This window comes from Mustela erminea, chromosome 10 (assembly GCF_009829155.1).
Source record: "Mustela erminea isolate mMusErm1 chromosome 10, mMusErm1.Pri, whole genome shotgun sequence".
NCBI classification, from domain to species: Eukaryota; Metazoa; Chordata; class Mammalia; order Carnivora; family Mustelidae; genus Mustela; species Mustela erminea.
The window spans coordinates 15,939,485-15,956,033 of NC_045623.1; the positions used below are offsets into that span (position 1 = coordinate 15,939,485).

Consider the following 16,549-nt stretch of genomic DNA (forward strand, 5'->3'; position numbering starts at 1 on the left):
TTACAGATAAGGATTATCCAGTCAAAACCAACAGGGGACCCCCCTGAAATGTTATCTATAGGAAGTTCCAAAGAAAGTTACAGGTATTTGGGCAGAGTCCTTGGAATATTTGTAGTGTGGCCCAGTTCAAAGTTCACAGTTTCATTAATGAGGATGTCCATCTCCTTAATAGCCTCCTGGCTGCTTCGGAAAACTCCTCAACATTAGTGATTTTATTTCCTTTCACCTTTCATAATGGTACGGGCAGCACGGAGGAAGGGTTTCCAAGGCAGGGCTAACACCCAGGGAAGGGAGACAGTGTGCAGTTGGCCAGGATCCCACACTATCAGTGGACTGCCCAAGCCCAAAGAGCCCCCAGATAGCCACACATAGAGCTTCTGCAAGCTTTCAGGACACACTCCAGGAATACTGCATTAAGGAGGGACCCAGGCACGGAAGGGCCTCTCTGGTTCTGTAGAGACCCCATGCTCAGGCACAGAAGTATATGAAATAGACAGAAATAAGCAAGAATCCTTATAATCCTACATATGCCCTTTCTTGGCACCTCACACACATCCCGGTCCATTGAGCTGGTGTAACAGACACTGGAAAAGGGAACGCCATGTCCCCAGACACATGTGGCCCTGACTCCAAAGACCAGAACAGAAGAACACAAGCCAGGTCAGAGTGAGTAAGGCTTTACTGCAGATCATGCAGGGCTGGGCAGAACCACCCTCCTGGGACAGCCGGGCCTGGGACCCCGGGTCACACGGGGATTTGGGGCAGTGCTGGGGGGCTTGGGGATGAGCTCCCTAGGCCAGGAGAGGGAACAGCAACTGCCAATTGAAGAATGCTCCAGTTGGTTTTAGTGCAGGAGGGATAACACTGGTGGGGGAGGAAATTTGCTGAAGTAGAGAGCTACGTCAAAGGGTCCGGATGAAGACAGGGTTGGGAAGGAGCAAGGGGACTGACGGGTATTTCATGGGAACAAAGGAATGCACCAAAGGACAGAGGGCATGACTGCTGTTCGGGGACACACACCGAGCACAGCTCTGGCCCCTCGCTGGCATCTCCTCCCACTTGGCCCTACTTGTTGCCCCACATGGCAACCTTTAGAAACAGAGGGCCTGGGAGGAAGCGGCTGGACTTCATGTAGGCAGAGATCTTCTTCAGGCCCTGAGGGTGGAAAAAGAAGGTCATATCTCTGGTCTGCTAACGCACAGAGGCAACCTGAGGTCAGGACTATTCCTCGTGAGGTCAGCGCTGACACACGGCACATATTCCCTGCGGTCCCCTGCTCTGGGACATCACCCCTTCCAGTTCTCTGTAACTAATGGGACACCTGACTAAAATACAAGACTCCACCTGGAGCCTTAGATCCCCCAGACACGATGATGGGTGTGGAAACCCCACCAACCACCCTACAAGACACGGCCCACTCTCACCATCCAACAGAAGGGAAGCAGAGGCCCAGGTGGCTTCAGCGGCCACCTCAGGCTCCCGGGCTCCCAGGTGGGAAGGGCTGGAGGGCAGCTGGCTCTCTTGCCAGGGCTGGGCTCCTCCTGCTGGCCTCTTTCCTCCCCTGCCCTCCAGCAGACCCTGTCCCTTCCAGATCACAGACATCCCCCAGTTGCAGAGGGAACTTCCTGGCTTCTCAGGGTTCGCCACACAGGGAACCCCAGCAGAACAGAGGCCTCAGAATGTGCCCATGCAGCCTGCAGGGGAGGCCAGACCTCACCCAGTGACTCAGCAAAACCTGTATGAAGGGGGAGAGGCTGGGAGCATGAAGTCAGGCCAGGCCACACTCTCAATTACTCCTCTTAAAGGTGAAGGTCCAACTGACTGGCCTGACTGAACCCAATGTCATGGGCACCAACTACCTCGTCCCCCGTCCTGTTGCAGCCAATGGGGCATGTGGCTCTCAGGGGTGTCTGAGCACCATCGTCCCAGCACACCATAAGCCCAGTGAATTCTAAAGTGTTTGAAGATCCTGGCACTGCCTAGACCCAGGGGCCACAGAGTGTAGCCCACAGCCATCCTCTGTCCCTCCTGCTAGCTATTCCTGGAGCTTTGGCATCAAGCCCAAGGCCAGTCACCCAGAGAAGAACCAGCCCTAAAAGTGCATCTCTTGCTGAGGAATGCAGAAGACAAACATACTGCAGGCTGAACTCCCGTTGGACAAATGCCTCCGGCCCCACATCGCTCACAAAGCACAGTCTGCTGCCCTCCAACGAGGAACGAAGGGACCAGTGCCATCAGCTGAGGTCCAGCCCCTGCTCTTTCAGCACCCACTCAGCCCCACACACTAAACATGGCTGGGTGTTCCTCGAGTTCTCTGTGTGCTCTGAGCTCCGGAACGGTGGCTCCAGGCCCAGGTTGCCCTGGCGTCCCCACTGTGCCTGACACAGAGCCTCACACCTGGGAGAAGATCCGATCGGCCAACAGGACTGGAAAGAAATGGCCTGCCCCATCCCTGACCCAGGATCTCCGTTGATGGGAAAGAAAAAGGGCATGGACATGGGGAGGGAAAGAAGGGGCCCGGCACAGAAGCCTCAAGACAGATTCCCTCCACAGGGGCCCCACCTAGGCACTCACAGCCCAGGACAAACAACATTCCTGGGGATGTCAAGGCATCCCCAGGCGGGGATCGGACTGCTGCAAAGCTGCATGGGTATCCCCAGGAAATGCCTCTGTGCCCCTCTATGTACTGTCATCCCTACCACAGCTCTGCTCTCCTAACGCCAGCTCCACGCACACTCCTGAACCTCTGCTATGTCCCCAGAGTCCTGAGCTCTGTGACCCAGCAGAGTAAAGAAACTGAGCTTCCTTCTGGCCCAGGAAAAGGACAGCCATGGACTGCTAGCTACAGAGCCAGAGCCCAGCACACACTGAACCAGCTCTGTGACCTTCAGCAAATGGTTTCCCTCTCAAGACTCAGTTTCCACACCAGTAAATAACAGGTGGTAAGTTTTGCACCATGTAGGAATGTGGTAAAGATTAATTTTTCACCAAGTATGTAAGATCCTGAGCACATATCACGATATAGCAAAGCCTCAATCAATGCTGCTTATTCTTTATTTTACAAAGAGGACGAAGAGAGCATCAAGTGAAAGGAGGGAAGACAGGAGAGATATAAATAGTACAAAGGATAAGGAAATCACCTCAAAGCGGGCCACAAACTCCTTCAGGTTCGGGAATGCATCCAGGCACTTGGGCTCAAACATACGCAGTATATCAAGCAGGTCATAAGCCAGGAAATCCACATAAGTGAGCTAAAGAAAGGCAAAGAACAGTGAGCACCTAACTCTGAACCTGGGGAAACCCACAGCTTCCCACCCTCGCAAAAGGTTCCCCTTACCTTCTCCCCAGCAAACCAAGGCCTCGTCCCCAGAAACTGTGAGTAGAGCTTCATCTTGTCAGGGAGGCCCTCCAGGTACCCAGGCTTCAGTTTCTCCTGAGGCACAGAACAGCCATCACCATCCTCAGACTCAGACTCCCATGGCAGAGAGGTAGGTGCCCCCGGGCTGTGCCTGTCCCCCAGCTGCCAGAGGTGAGCGGCCCTGGCCCCCCTCTGGAGGGGGCATCATTGCCCAGGTGATGATTTCTCCAAACTGTGTTCAGTAGATCCTACTGAGTCTCACCTCCCACCTGTGGGAGGCTGTGGGAAGGCAGAGAACCCCACCTTGCTGTCCCTAGATCTGTCACCACTCATCTCCAAGAGGCAATGAAGTAATCAGTTGAAATGGCCTGGGGAAACAAGTCCCCAGTTCTGCCTGCTGGGGGGGCAGATAGGAGCGGCCCTTGAACAGTCCCTGGAAAGGTGTGGAGTTTGAGAGACAGAGGAGAGGGAGGTACAAAGCCATATCGCCCTGTTCTGCTTGCTGGCCAGTTGTGCTCAGGCCCGGGGCTGTCAGGAAGACAGAGCGAGCAAACAAAGTAAACGCACTATCCAGGAACAGAATTTCCACCCTGGGCACTGACTCTACCCTAAGATTAGTACCCTAAGGAACTGAGTCACAGTGTTCATCGAATGCCTTGAGATATGAGGGTCACTCTGGTGAAAGTATAGGGAGTGGCTTGGAAATCAGTCACTCCTCGGGGTGCACGTGACAATGAGACGCAGTGTAGATGGCCCACAAGAGTCCAGCTGCCCTCAAAACCCTGTCCATCCCAGCACCCAGGGACGGGACTCACAAAGTCAGGGTTGTAGCAGATCCTGGCAAAGTATATGCGATTGTCCATAACCTCATTCTCTAAAATGTCCATGCGAATCTTCTCCTCTTCTGTCTCCCCACCTACAGCCAACACAACAGACTCTCACCCTCAGCATCCCACCCAGGCAGGCCCAGGGGCACCCCACCTTTCCCCACATCCCCACCCCAGCCCACTCACATAGGTTGTGTTTGCGGGCAATGTAGCGAAGGATGGCGTTGCTCTGGGTGATCTTGTGAGCCCCATCAATTAAGTAGGGCAGCTATAAGGACAACATGGGCAGGTGGGTAGGCCACGGGCTCCCCGGCACCCCCTCCCTTAAGAAAGGGGAGACATGAAACCTGGCACTCACACGGCCTGCCCCTGCTAGCCGCTTAATCAATCCATTGTAAAATGGAGGAATGAGCTGGAACAGAGACCATGGGGGACAGGCAGGGACAAGAACCAGGAAGCAGAGAAGCTAGCAGAAGCCGGTAAATCGGGTCACCTCGGAGCTGGGAAAGCAGGCAGTGTAGACACTCTTCTTACTTGCCCCACATCATTGCCACCCCCTGCACCTACATTGGGGAAGTCCAGGCCCAGCTTGAATTTTTCATTCAGCCACTGGCTTCTGTCATAGTCCGGAGCTGTGGTAGAGAAGATGGAGTGAAACAAACCCCCCCAGAGCCCACTCTCATGGGTCTGGGGAGGGGGTTGGGGGTTGGAGGGCGCCCACCAAGGATCAGTGGCCAAGACTCCAAGAGGGGGATCTGGAATCGAAAACACTAAGTCTCACAGTCCAGGTGTGGGGGCAAAGAACACTTCTAATGTTCTGGAACCTGCATGAATAGGTTTACAAAATGTTTATGCAAGCCCTAAAAGGAACCCATCCCAAACCCCATACAGGGGGTCCAGCAATGCCCTCTCATGTCCTGCCTCTTAAGGCCAGCTGCACCTGGAAGGAGTGAGGGAAAGGGCAGGCCCTGCTCCAGCTGGGGGAGGGCGGCAGAGGGAGCTGCAGGTGGCCAGGGCATGGGGTGCTGGGTACCAGATCAGCAGGAATAGGGCAAAAGTCAGACTGCGAAGTGGATGCCATTACCAGCCCCCATGGTGTACTTCTTCTCCTCGTAGGGTGAGTCTGTGTACTCCAGGAGCAGGCGGATCGCGTGAGCAAGCTGCCAGAGACGCCCAGGGAGGAGGTCAAAGGAAGAAGTCCTGCCTTGCTGCCTCCCACTGCACCAGGTAACCTCACAGACCCACCCCCGCCACCCGTGGGCACGTGAGCGCGGGCGCACACACACACACACACACACACACACACACACACACACGCAGGAACGCGCCCACAGGCTGACAGATCGCTAGAAAGAACTGAGCTGCAGGGAGCTCCAAAGGGGCCTTCTGGTAGAAAGGGTCCTCAGGGCGCAGCATTTCCTGCCGCCGTGCGCCTCCATCCCACCCAGCACGGCAGCCCCTTTGCTCACCCCGCGAATGTCCCAATAACCCAAGATCATGACCATGGCGCTGGCTTTTGAGCTGAGTGCGAAGTCTTCGCGAATCCCAATTTATCCGCGGAGGGTGGGCGGGGCCGAAAGGGACCGCCCCTCTCTTGGCCCCGCCCCTACTACGCGCCGGAGGCCGGGCCACCCGCGGGACGCACAGACCTAAGGAGGCTCCCTCTATCAGTCCGCAGCCGCTGGGGGCGGGGCCGCCTCTGAACGTCGCTGGCCACTGGCGCCCCTGGTTCCCCGCCGCCCCCTGGCTCACCGCGCAATCCAGAGCTCTCTTTCTAGATCTGGAACCGGAGAGGGCGCTTGGAGATGCGCCTAAGTCACACACACACAAAAAAACACAGGTCTGCTCTTCCCCGCTAAACATCTCTCCCCTTCGCCCTTGGTCGGCCCAGATCCTGCCAGCTCCGGGAGTCTGCCAAAGTTAAGGCCAAAGAGCTATAGCCCTCAATTCCGGAGTTCAGGCCAGTCTGAAAATTCCTCCCAGGACAAGCCCCAGAGAACACACCATCAGTGGGTGAGAACTACCGCCCAGGACGAGGGCCAGAGAAATGGAACCCTGGTCTCAGTGTTTCCTTCAGGGCCTGGGGAGCCCCAGACCTTCAGTCCCCTGGCTGAGACCTCTGAGCTCAAGTGGAAATGAATCAATGACCCTTAGGACCCAAGTTGTGAATGGAAACCCAGCCAAGGGCAGGGTTAGGAGGTGCAGTCCCGGAAATGCCCTGCCAGTCAGCGAGATGTCCCCACGTGGCCAGGACAGTGACACGGAGCTGATGGTGTCACACACAGAATGTGACTAAAAGAGGGAGGGGAATCCTCTGCCTGGCCAGTCACCCATCCTGCCACAGAGGGCAGACAGAGGGGGTGGCCTGCAGGAGGGTGGAGGTTTCCCCACAGGATCACAGTCTGACTGGCCCCCAGCAGACCCTCAGCCCTCTAGTCCACGCATTCTGGCCTGACCCTGGCTTCCCACCCACATGTGCTTTTCTGTGGCTCAGGCAGGTTCAGGCAGCCTCTCAGGTTCTTCTGTGATCTGTGACAATATCCTACTGGCCAACTTTCTCCAAAGGCAGGAGACTATTTGAAACTAGGTGAGTAGGACAGACTTGGCCCATGGCTCATTTCCCTTTGTATAAAGGGTATTGCAAGGCTGCGGGGATGTGTGAAAACGGAAGAAGGGAACTTTAAAAAACAAATGGGTTTACAGTTAAAGCACAGAAAAATGCATTACCGAAGCTTAAAATAGGTAACACTATGTTAGGACAGCAAGGAGTGAACCCAGTCTTGGCATAAGGATTTCCAAGCACCGTGATCAACAGTGCAGTGGGGAAAGAGGACACAGAGGCTTCAGCTGATCACTATTCAATCTCAGAAGTCAGAGGTCTGTCCATCCGTGCCACGCTGGGGAGCTGTGGGGGTGTCACCTGAGCCCAGCAGAGCTCAGCCCCTGCTGCATGTGCTCCCCACAATTCACCCCTGCCAATCCCCAGTGTTCCAGGTCTGGGTCCAGGCTCAGGAAGTAGCCTTTGGGGTCAAGGTGAATTCTGGGTAGGTTTGGCCACAGGGAGGAGATGGGGGCCAAATGCCTAAGCACGAGCTGGCCTCTAGGTGGGTCTGTTTTCATAATATATTAAGGAGTTGTCACTTTTACTTCTTTACATCTTGAGCCTAGAACAGCAAACATCACTAAATTCCACTGAGACATTACATTTTTGAAGCTAAACAAGAAGCAGGGTAAGAACATGTAAAATAATAGAACAGACATTGGTCCCCTGGCCCTCGTCCATGCTGTCACCCGGTAGGCACGTCAAAGAAGACAATCCTGGCCATGAACGATTAGAAGGCCCAAGGGAAGTGCCAAGAAAGATGCCTTCAACTATGGGACACATTTCCTGTGGAAACACCCAGATCACTGAGAGGCAGAGAGGAAGAATATGGGGGAAAGAGGCGACACCTGGCAGGGAAGGACCCTGAGGAGAGGGGAGATGCGCCCAGAGCTCCCAAGGCCCCTTCCGAAGAAAGAGGACAGTTCTGCAGAAGGAGGAGGAGGAGGGCTCACCGGGGGGCACAGGGCCCAAAGGACCAGAGCAGTGGATGCTGGCACTGGTGCAAGGCATCGGGGAGCAGTGGGGAGCAGGGAAGCTGGAGAGTGGCTTGAAGGGAGGGAATGTGGCCAGTGGTTGCCTGGAGAAAGTCGGTCTCAGTGTTGTCAGGTCTTCTGGACATATATGTGTTCTCTACTGATTTAAATTATTGAAAATTTGAATATTTTTAAGAACACATCCAGTTTGGAAGTCTGGTCTCTGGTATGGCTTCTGAACAGCGCTCTGCAATTCCTTCAGGTTCCGCAGCTGACATTTTGTCCTCTCAAGGTAAAGGAGCAGAAGTCCTACATAAAATAGCCTCATGATTTATAACTACATATTAGTAATAAATGCCAAGCTAACTAGAATTTAAATAAAAATTTGGAAGAAAAAGAAATAAATCCGAAGAAAAAATAAGACAGAAATGCCAAAGTACAGTGAAAATACCGTACATCATGGTAATATTTTTAAGTCATTAATATTATATGTAAATTCAGGCAATCCAGGGTACAAGACTACTACTTAATCTGAAAATAAGAGAATAAAGAGAACCATTTACAAGATGATGTCACACTGGAACTTAGAAAGAAAATATTCTATGGGCTTATCTTATTTTGTATAAGGAAAGACAACTAGGGCCTCCAAAATTTAGGAAAGGAATGGTATTCGAGGTGAAACATTTAGAGCAAGACTCAGAAGAAAGCACTGAAGTAGAAATCATTCCGCTCGTGAAACCTTTAGTTAATTCTCTGATACCGTGGAGCAAACACAAATACAACAAACATGTTAAAAGAAAGAAAAGCTCTGAATCATGTAGTAAGAACCTAGTGAAGAAAAATAATAACCCATAGGACACTTGTTTGTCAGGAATTTTCTAAGGAACTTTTCAAGCTTTCACAAAGGACATGGGTTCCAGAGCTTGTCATAAGCCGCACTCAGGTATGGCATGAGAGAACCTTAACTTGGAAAGGACACAGGTGGGGCGGACTCTGCCTCCCAGTCACTTGGCGCCTAAATTCTACTACTAGGGACCACACCTTGGAGAACAGAATATGAAGTTTTTGGTACAAATGCCTTTGTGCTCCTGCAGAACTGACTGAGAAAAGTACAGAGGAGGGAGGAAAGGGACGAGAGAGCAAATGTGGAAAAGTTCACGTCTGGGGTACACAGGACTCTTTCACACTACTCTCCTTTTCTAGAAGTCTGATGTAGCCATACGTAAGAAACAACACATTGACAGCATTATCCAGGACACACAGACCTACATATATATATTTTTTTTTTTTAAGATTTTATTCATACGTTTGAGACAGTACGGAGAGAGTGAGAGAGCATGAGCAGGGGGAGAGGAAGAGGGAGAGGGAGAAGCAGGAACCCCGCTGAATCAGGAGCCCAAGAGGTGGGGCTCAGTCCCAGGATCCAGAGATCATGACCTGAGCGGAAGGCAGCAGATGCTTAACTAGCTGGGCCACCCAGCTACTCCTGGACCTACATATATTCTTTGCCAAAATCAAAGTTTCATCAAGGAAGACCTACCCTAACTACCTGTAGCACTCTGATGTCTTAAGATTTTTTTTTTTTTTTTAATGACAGTCTCCATCCCCTAATGACTTGTGTTCAACCAAAGGTGATTTCACCCCTTGGGGGACATTTGGTAATGTCTGTAGACATAGCTGACTGTCACGACCAGGGCAGGCTGCTGCCATCTAGCGGGGTATGGGTTGGGAACACTGGCAAACTCCAGGCTTCACACAGCACAATGGCACTGACGAAGAATTCTGCACTCAACAGGTCGGAAGTGCCAAGGGGAAGAAACCCTAGCTTGACCCTGGGTTGAAAACCACAATTGGACAAACACTGTCCCAGCAATGCCAGCAACTGAAAGGAGACCAGCTGGCAGAGGGCTGTCTCCAAGAGGACAGTCTTACCCTGGGGGCAGGCACAGCAGGCCCCAGGCTGCAGATCAGGGTCAGAAGGATGATGACAGGTTACAGACAGGAAGACAGGGACTGCACTGGTCAGCCTGGGTCTGGGGCCTGCAGGGCGTAACTCTCGCTGTCAGACAGCAAGCCCCTCCAAGCTCTCCGCCCATTGTTCAGGGTCAGGCAGCCCTGAGTCCTGGGCCAGGATAGTAATTCTTCTGGAGCCTTGGGGGCAAGCTGGGACACGAAGAACTGAATTTATTTTTCAAATGCATCTACTGTGACTGAGAAGGTTGTACGCACAGTTCCTACAATTAAAGGCCGGCTCTTGAGGTCTACACTGGGACCGACTCTGGTTCTCACGGCCAGATGGCACGGCCAAATGTGGAGTCTAGAAGCACGCCATGGACTGCCTTAAACATGGACATCCAGGGAGGAGTCCTTGTGCAAACAGATCTGTTCCCCCAGTTTCCTTGCCATACTGGCCTCCCAGGAACACTCATAGACCTCAGATGGGCAAAATATATAGGCAGATGAAGGCCCCTTAAAGCCATAATATGGTGACAATGGTCCAGGAGCTGTACCAATGAGAAAGGTGGTCTCTTCCCTCCAGCCTTCCTCTCAGCCTGTCCCGTGGAACACAGCACAGGCCCTCCTAACACGGTAGGCTTTCGCTATGCCAACATCTGCATTGAGAATTGTGATGGTATAGTGTATTTTTTTGGTTTCATGGTAGGAAGCCGATAACGAAACCACCATTAAGTAATTGTGTGCATTAAAAAAAGGTGCTCTCGGCCACCACCTCAATTTTCACCGTGACCCAGGAATTGTATCAGCCGTGGGTGGATACTGGTCCCACAGAGTTTTCCACAGGGACACTCACAGTGGTTCATCAGGCAGAAACCTGCATGGCCAATACACGATTAGCAAACGTAACAGGGGAAATCCTCAAGGGATTTTTAGGAACCTGCAAAGCCAGCCTACTCTGACCCTGGGGAGTCCCAGGGACCTGCGGTATTGGAGAAAGATCCACTTGCCTTCTGGGGGCATCGGCAAATCAGAGAACCTCTCTGCAGACCAGTAAAACATCCCTGACCTTAGCACAATACTCTTCTCGCCTTTTCCTTCTTGTGTCTGCTCCGGGCTCTCCCCGAGTTCCAGCAACAAAACAGAGGAAAACATCACCTTCTAGAGTATCAGAGTAGTGTGAAGAAATGTAAAAATTCAGAGCAAGCCATAGGATTCCTGCTCTGACGGAGTCAGAAAGAGGGAGAGGAGGTCTCCAAACAGCCACCGCCCTCACGGGACCCCACAGGGCAGGCACGGCCAGGGTCACCAGGTAGCCCGGGCTGTGGCAGGGCCTGGAGACAGTCCTGGTGCCCGGAGGGGAGAAGACAGGACAGAACAGTTGGGATGAAGGCTTTACTGGGGATCAGGCAGGGCCAGGAAGAGACCCCGCTGGGGGAGCCAGGCCTGCACCCCAGTCTTCAGGCAGTGCCTGGGGAACTCAGGCAGAGCCCGAGGGCCAGGGATGCGGTCGGACTCCACACACAGAACCAGCACTCAGGGAAGAAAAGTGTGCAGGAAGGATCATGTCTGCGGGGCACTCGGGTGAAGAAAAGTGGGGTGCTGTTCACCTTTAAAGGTCCTAGACAAATTTGCATTGGGGAAGGTAAAGGGGCCCAATAAGGCTGAATGCGAGTTACCAGAAAGAACAGGAGGGGAAGAAGTAAGATCGCTGGTTCCAGGGATTCAGGGCGGTCCAGCTGTGCTCCAGGGCCACAGCCCAACAACACAGCACTGCTTCTTGCCAGCAGCTACCCTCACTCAGTCCTACTTGCTGCCCCACACAGCAAGCTTTGAGTATATCGGGTGCGGGAGGAAGCGGCTGGACTTCATGTAGGCAGAGATTTTCTTCAGGCCCTGAGGGTGGAAAAAGAAGGTCCAACGTCAGGGTCTGCTGCCTCACTGGCATTCATGCAGCCCCACTGAGGTGCACCAAGTTTGGGACGCTTCCTTGTGAAGTCAGCGATGACACACAGCATAGTCTGCCTGCGGTCCCCTGCCTGGGACGTCACCCCTTCCAGTTCTGTAACTAATGGGACACCTGACTAAAATACAAGACTCCACCTGGAGCCTTAAATCCCCCAGACACGATGATGGGTGTGGAACCCCCACCAACCACCCTACAAGACACGGCCCACTCTCACCATCCAGCAGAAGGAAAGCAGAGGCCCAGGTGGCTTCAGCGGCCACCTCAGGCTCCCGGGCTCCCAGGTGGGAAGGGCTGGAGGGCAGCTGGCTCTCTTGCCAGGGCTGGGCTCCTCCTGCTGGCCTCTTTCCTCCCCTGCCCTCCAGCAGACCCTGTCCCTTCCAGATCACAGACATCCCCCAGTTGCAGAGGGAACTTCCTGGCTTCTCAGGGTTCGCCACACAGGGAACCCCAGCAGAACAGAGGCCTCAGAATGTGCCCATGCAGCCTGCAGGGGAGGCCAGACCTCACCCAGTGACTCAGCAAAACCTGTATGAAGGGGGAGAGGCTGGGAGCATGAAGTCAGGCCAGGCCACACTCTCAATTACTCCTCTTAAAGGTGAAGGTCCAACTGACTGGCCTGACTGAACCCAATGTCATGGGCACCAACTACCTCGTCCCCCGTCCTGTTGCAGCCAGTGGGGCATGTGGCTCTCAGGGGTGTCTGAGCACCATCGTCCCAGCACACCATAAGCCCAGTGAATTCTAAAGTGTTTGAAGATCCTGGCACTGCCTAGACCCAGGGGCCACAGAGTGTAGCCCACAGCCATCCTCTGTCCCTCCTGCTAGCTATTCCTGGAGCTTTGGCATCAAGCCCAAGGCCAGTCACCCAGAGAAGAACCAGCCCAAAAAGCGCATCTCTTGCTGAGGAATGCAGAAGACAAACATACTGCAGGCTGAAACTCCCGTTGGACAAATGCCTCCGGCCCCACATCGCTCACAAAGCACAGTCTGCTGCCCTCCAACGAGGAACGAAGGGACCAGTGCCATCAGCTGAGGTCCAGCCCCTGCTCCTTCAGCACCCACCCAGCCCCACACACCACACATGGCTGGGTGTTCCTTGAGTTCTCTGTGTGCTCTGAGCCCCGGAACGGTGGTTCCAGGCCCGGGTCGCCTGGCGTCCCCACTGTGCCGGACACAGAGGCTCACACCCGGGAGAAGATCTGATCGGCCAACAGGACTGGAAAGAAATGGCCTGCCCCATCCCTGACCCAGGATCTCAGCTCATGGGAAAGAAGGGCATGGACACAGGGAGGTAAGGAAGGGGCCCGGCACAGAAGCCTCAAGACAGACTCCCTCCATAGGGGCCCCACCTAGACACTCACAGCCGAGGACCAACAACATTCCTGGGGATGTCAGGGCATCCCCAAACGGGGATCGGACTGCTGAAAGCTTCCCGGGGATACCTAGGAAATGCCTTCTGTGCCCTTCTATGTACTGTCATCCCTACCACAGCTCTGCTCTCCTAATGCCAGCTCCACGCACAACCCTGAGCATTGGCTACGTCCCTAGGGTCCTGATCTCTGTGACCCAGACCTGAATGGACCCATGGTGTACAGGTCCAGGAAAGGGAGAGCCGCTCTCTGGTGTCTACAGCAAGCAGTCACTACCGGGGAGCCCAGGATAGCCGGCCCTGCCTCTGCGACCCTGACACATGACTTCTCCTTTCTGCCTCAGTGCTCTAATCTGTACTGTACGGCAGGTAACATATCTGCTGTGTAAGAATGCCATCAAGATTTCACTTCACACACTCTATGTCAGCTGTGAGCCAGATCCTGGTGTAAGCAAACCCTCAGTAAATGCTACTTGGTGTGGGGCATCTGGGAGCTCAGGAGGCTTGGCGTCCAGACTCTGCTTCACTGGAGGGTCTGCTTGAGGCTTTAATATCCCTCTCGCTCAGCCCCCTGTACCCCTCTATCTCTCTCAAATAAATAAATCTTCTTTAACGTGCTACTTATTCTTTGTTTTCGCTGTAAGGTAGGAAAGTATTAGAGAAAAGAGAGGACGGAAGACCTGTCATCAGTGAGGAGGCTCAGGGAATCACCTCAACTCGGGCCATGAACTCCTTCAGGTTCGGGAATGCTTCCAATGACTTCGGCTCAAATATTCGGTGCAGGTCAAGGATGTCATAAGCCAGGAAATCCACATAAGTGAGCTAAAGAAAAGCAAAGAACAGTGAGCACCTAACCTTGAACCTGGGGAAAACCATAGCTTCCCACCCCCCCAAAGCCTTCCCCTTACCTTCTCCCCAGCAAACCAAGGCCTCGTCCCCAGAAACTGTGAGTAGAGCTTCATCTTGTCAGGGAGGCCCTCCAGGTACCCAGGCTTCAGTTTCTCCTGAGGCACAGAACAGCCATCACCACCCTCAGACTCAGACTCCCATGGCAGAGAGGCAGGTGTCCCCCGGGTTGTGCCTGACCCCCAGCTGCCAGAGGTGAGCGGCCCTGGCCCCCCTCTGGAGGGGGCATCATTGCCCAGGTGATGATTTCTCCAAACTGTGTTCAGCAGATCCTACTGAGTCCCACCTCCCACCTGTGGGAGGCTGTGGGAAGGCAGAGAACCCCACCTTGCTGTCCCTAGATCTGTCACCACTCATCTCCAAGAGGCAATGAAGTAATCAGTTGAAATGGCCTGGGGAAACAAGTCCCCAGTTCTGCCTGCTGTGGGGCAGATAGGAGCGGCCCTTGAACAGTCCCTGGAAAGGTGTGGAGTTTGAGAGACAGAGAAGAGGGAGGTACAAAGCCATATCTCCCTGCTCTGCTTGCTGGCCAGTTGTGCTCAGGCCCGGGGCTGTCAGGAAGACAGCGCTGAGCGAACAAGCAACTGTCCAGTAACTGAATTTCCAACCAAGCTGGAATGCTTCCAGAGATTTGGGCTCCAATACGGGGAGCAGTTGGACTCTTCTTAAGATTAGCAAGAACTGAGGCAGAGTTTCATCCCATGCATTGTCACTGCAGTGACAGTATAGGGACTGGCTTGGGGGAAAAGTAGCTGCACGGGGTTCAAATGGCAAATAGATACAAAGTTGAGGGGACACAAGAGTCCAGTGTCCTGTCCAAAGCCTGTCCATCCCAGCTCCCAGGGATGGGACTCACAAAGTCAGGGCTATAGCAGACCCTGGCCAGCTCATTGGAGGTGTCCATAGCTTGGTTCTCCAAAATGTCCACACGAATCTTCTCCTCTTCTGTCTCCCCACCTACAGCCAACACAACAGACACTCACTCTCAGCATCCCAGCCAGGCAGGCCCAGGGGCACCCCACCTTTCCCCGCATCCCCACCCCAGCCCACTCACATAGGTTGTGTTTGCGGGCAATGTAGCGAAGGATGGCGTTGCTCTGGGTGATCTTGTGAGCCCCATCAATTAAGTAGGGCAGCTATAAGGACAACACGGGCAGGTGGGTAGGCCACGGGCTCCCCGGCACCCCCTCCCTTAAGAAAGGGGAGACACGAAACCTGGCACTCACACGGCCTGCCCGTGCTAGCCGCTTAATCAATCCATTGTAAAATGGAGGAATGAGCTGGAACAGAGACCATGGGGGACAGGCAGGGACAAGAACCAGGAAGCAGAGAAGCTAGCAGAAGCCGGTAAATCGGGTCACCTCGGAGCTGGGAAAGCAGGCAGTGTAGACACCCTTCTCACTTGCCCCACATCGTCACCACCCCCTGCACCTACATTGGGGAAGTCCAGGCCCAGCTTGAATTTTTCATTCAGCCACTGGCTTCTGTCATAGTCCGGAGCTGTGGTGGAGAAGATGGAGTGAAACAAACCCCCCCAGAGCCCACTCTCATTGGGCCTGGGGAGGGGGTTGGGGGTTGGAGGCCGCCCACCAAGGATAGTGGTCAAGCTCTCCAAAAGGGGAATCTGAGACACTAAATCTCACAGTCTGGGTTTGGGGGCAAAGAAGGCTTAAAAGGCTCTGGAACCTGCGTGAGTAAGCTTACAGAATGTTTATGCAAGCCCTAAAAGGAACCCATCCCAAACCCCATACAGGGGGTCCAGCAATGCCCTCTCATGTCCTGCCTCTTAAGGCCAGCTGCACCTGGAAGGAGTTAGGGAAAGGGCAGGCCCTGCTCCAGCTGGGGGAGGGCGGCAGAGGGAGCTGCAGGTGGCCAGGGCATGGGGTTCAGGGGACCAGAACAGCAGGAATAGGGCAAAAGTCAGACTGCAAGGTGGATGCTATTACCGTCCCCCATGGTGTACTTCTTCTCCTCGTAGGGTGAGTCTGTGTACTCCAGGAGCAGGCGGATCGCGTGAGCAAGCTGCCAGAGATGCCCAAGGTCAGAGATGGAAGTCCTGACTCGGTGCCTTTAACAGCTGCAGGTACCCTCCCAGACGCCAGGGCCCCCACCCGCGAGCATGCGCACATACATTCATCCGCACCGCCTCCTCATCTCCCTGCTGCCTTCCCCCACCCCACGCCCCCCCCACCCCCTCCACCCCCCCACCCCGCCACACACACACAGGGGATTCAGAAACTGGCCCACCTGAGAAGGACAGACCGCTGGAAAGGACTGAACTGCAGCCAGTCCTGAGCAGGAACATTCTGGTTGTATTGGTGTCTACCGCACAGCACTTCCTGCCCCCGTTCATCTCCTTCCCACCCAGCCCCGCGGCTCCCTCGCTCACCCCGCGGATGTCCCAATAACCCAAGATCACGGCCATGGTCTGCAAGCGCTTGGCGGTCTCAGCGTAATGCCTAGGCCGAACTAGGCTGGAATTTCATCGGGGGCGGGGCCTAGTTGCGCCCCTAAGCCCCGCCTGTGCCGTGCCCCGCCCCGGCCAGCCTCCACCACCCGAGGCTCTGGGCGCAAGAGCTGTGCCAAGAGAC

General features: G+C 54.2%; 2 protein-coding genes across 2 annotated transcripts; both read right to left on the bottom strand.

The window, feature by feature from the left end:
• Positions 1–661: 661 nt before the first annotated feature.
• LOC116567292 (glutathione S-transferase Mu 1) lies at positions 662–5,777 on the bottom strand. Its single transcript, XM_032302287.1, has 8 exons — positions 5,655–5,777; positions 5,270–5,345; positions 4,753–4,817; positions 4,372–4,453; positions 4,174–4,274; positions 3,338–3,433; positions 3,141–3,251; positions 662–1,155 (listed from the first exon to the last, which is right to left on the bottom strand). Exons 1-8 carry the CDS (start codon positions 5,688–5,690, stop codon positions 1,066–1,068), a joined length of 657 nt encoding a protein of 218 aa, XP_032158178.1. The 5' UTR covers positions 5,691–5,777; the 3' UTR covers positions 662–1,065.
• Positions 5,778–11,158: 5,381 nt separating this feature from the next.
• LOC116567294 (glutathione S-transferase Mu 1) lies at positions 11,159–16,458 on the bottom strand. Its single transcript, XM_032302288.1, has 8 exons — positions 16,348–16,458; positions 15,905–15,980; positions 15,394–15,458; positions 15,013–15,094; positions 14,815–14,915; positions 13,961–14,056; positions 13,764–13,874; positions 11,159–11,610 (listed from the first exon to the last, which is right to left on the bottom strand). Exons 1-8 carry the CDS (start codon positions 16,381–16,383, stop codon positions 11,521–11,523), a joined length of 657 nt encoding a protein of 218 aa, XP_032158179.1. The 5' UTR covers positions 16,384–16,458; the 3' UTR covers positions 11,159–11,520.
• Between the last annotated feature and the right edge of the window lie 91 nt (positions 16,459–16,549).

Coding starts and splice junctions, on each gene's coding strand:
- LOC116567292 (XM_032302287.1), bottom strand. CDS start 5,690: ATGGTCATGATCTTGGGTTATTGGGACATTCGCGGG. Junction 5,346..5,654: donor GTTATTGGGACATTCGCGGG/GTGAGCAAAGGG, acceptor CGTCTCTGGCAG/CTTGCTCACGCGATCCGCCT. Junction 3,252..3,337: donor CTTGGTTTGCTGGGGAGAAG/GTAAGGGGAACC, acceptor GCCTTTCTTTAG/CTCACTTATGTGGATTTCCT.
- LOC116567294 (XM_032302288.1), bottom strand. CDS start 16,383: ATGGCCGTGATCTTGGGTTATTGGGACATCCGCGGG. Junction 13,875..13,960: donor CTTGGTTTGCTGGGGAGAAG/GTAAGGGGAAGG, acceptor GCTTTTCTTTAG/CTCACTTATGTGGATTTCCT. Junction 11,611..13,763: donor AGTTCATGGCCCGAGTTGAG/GTGATTCCCTGA, acceptor TTCCACCCTCAG/GGCCTGAAGAAAATCTCTGC.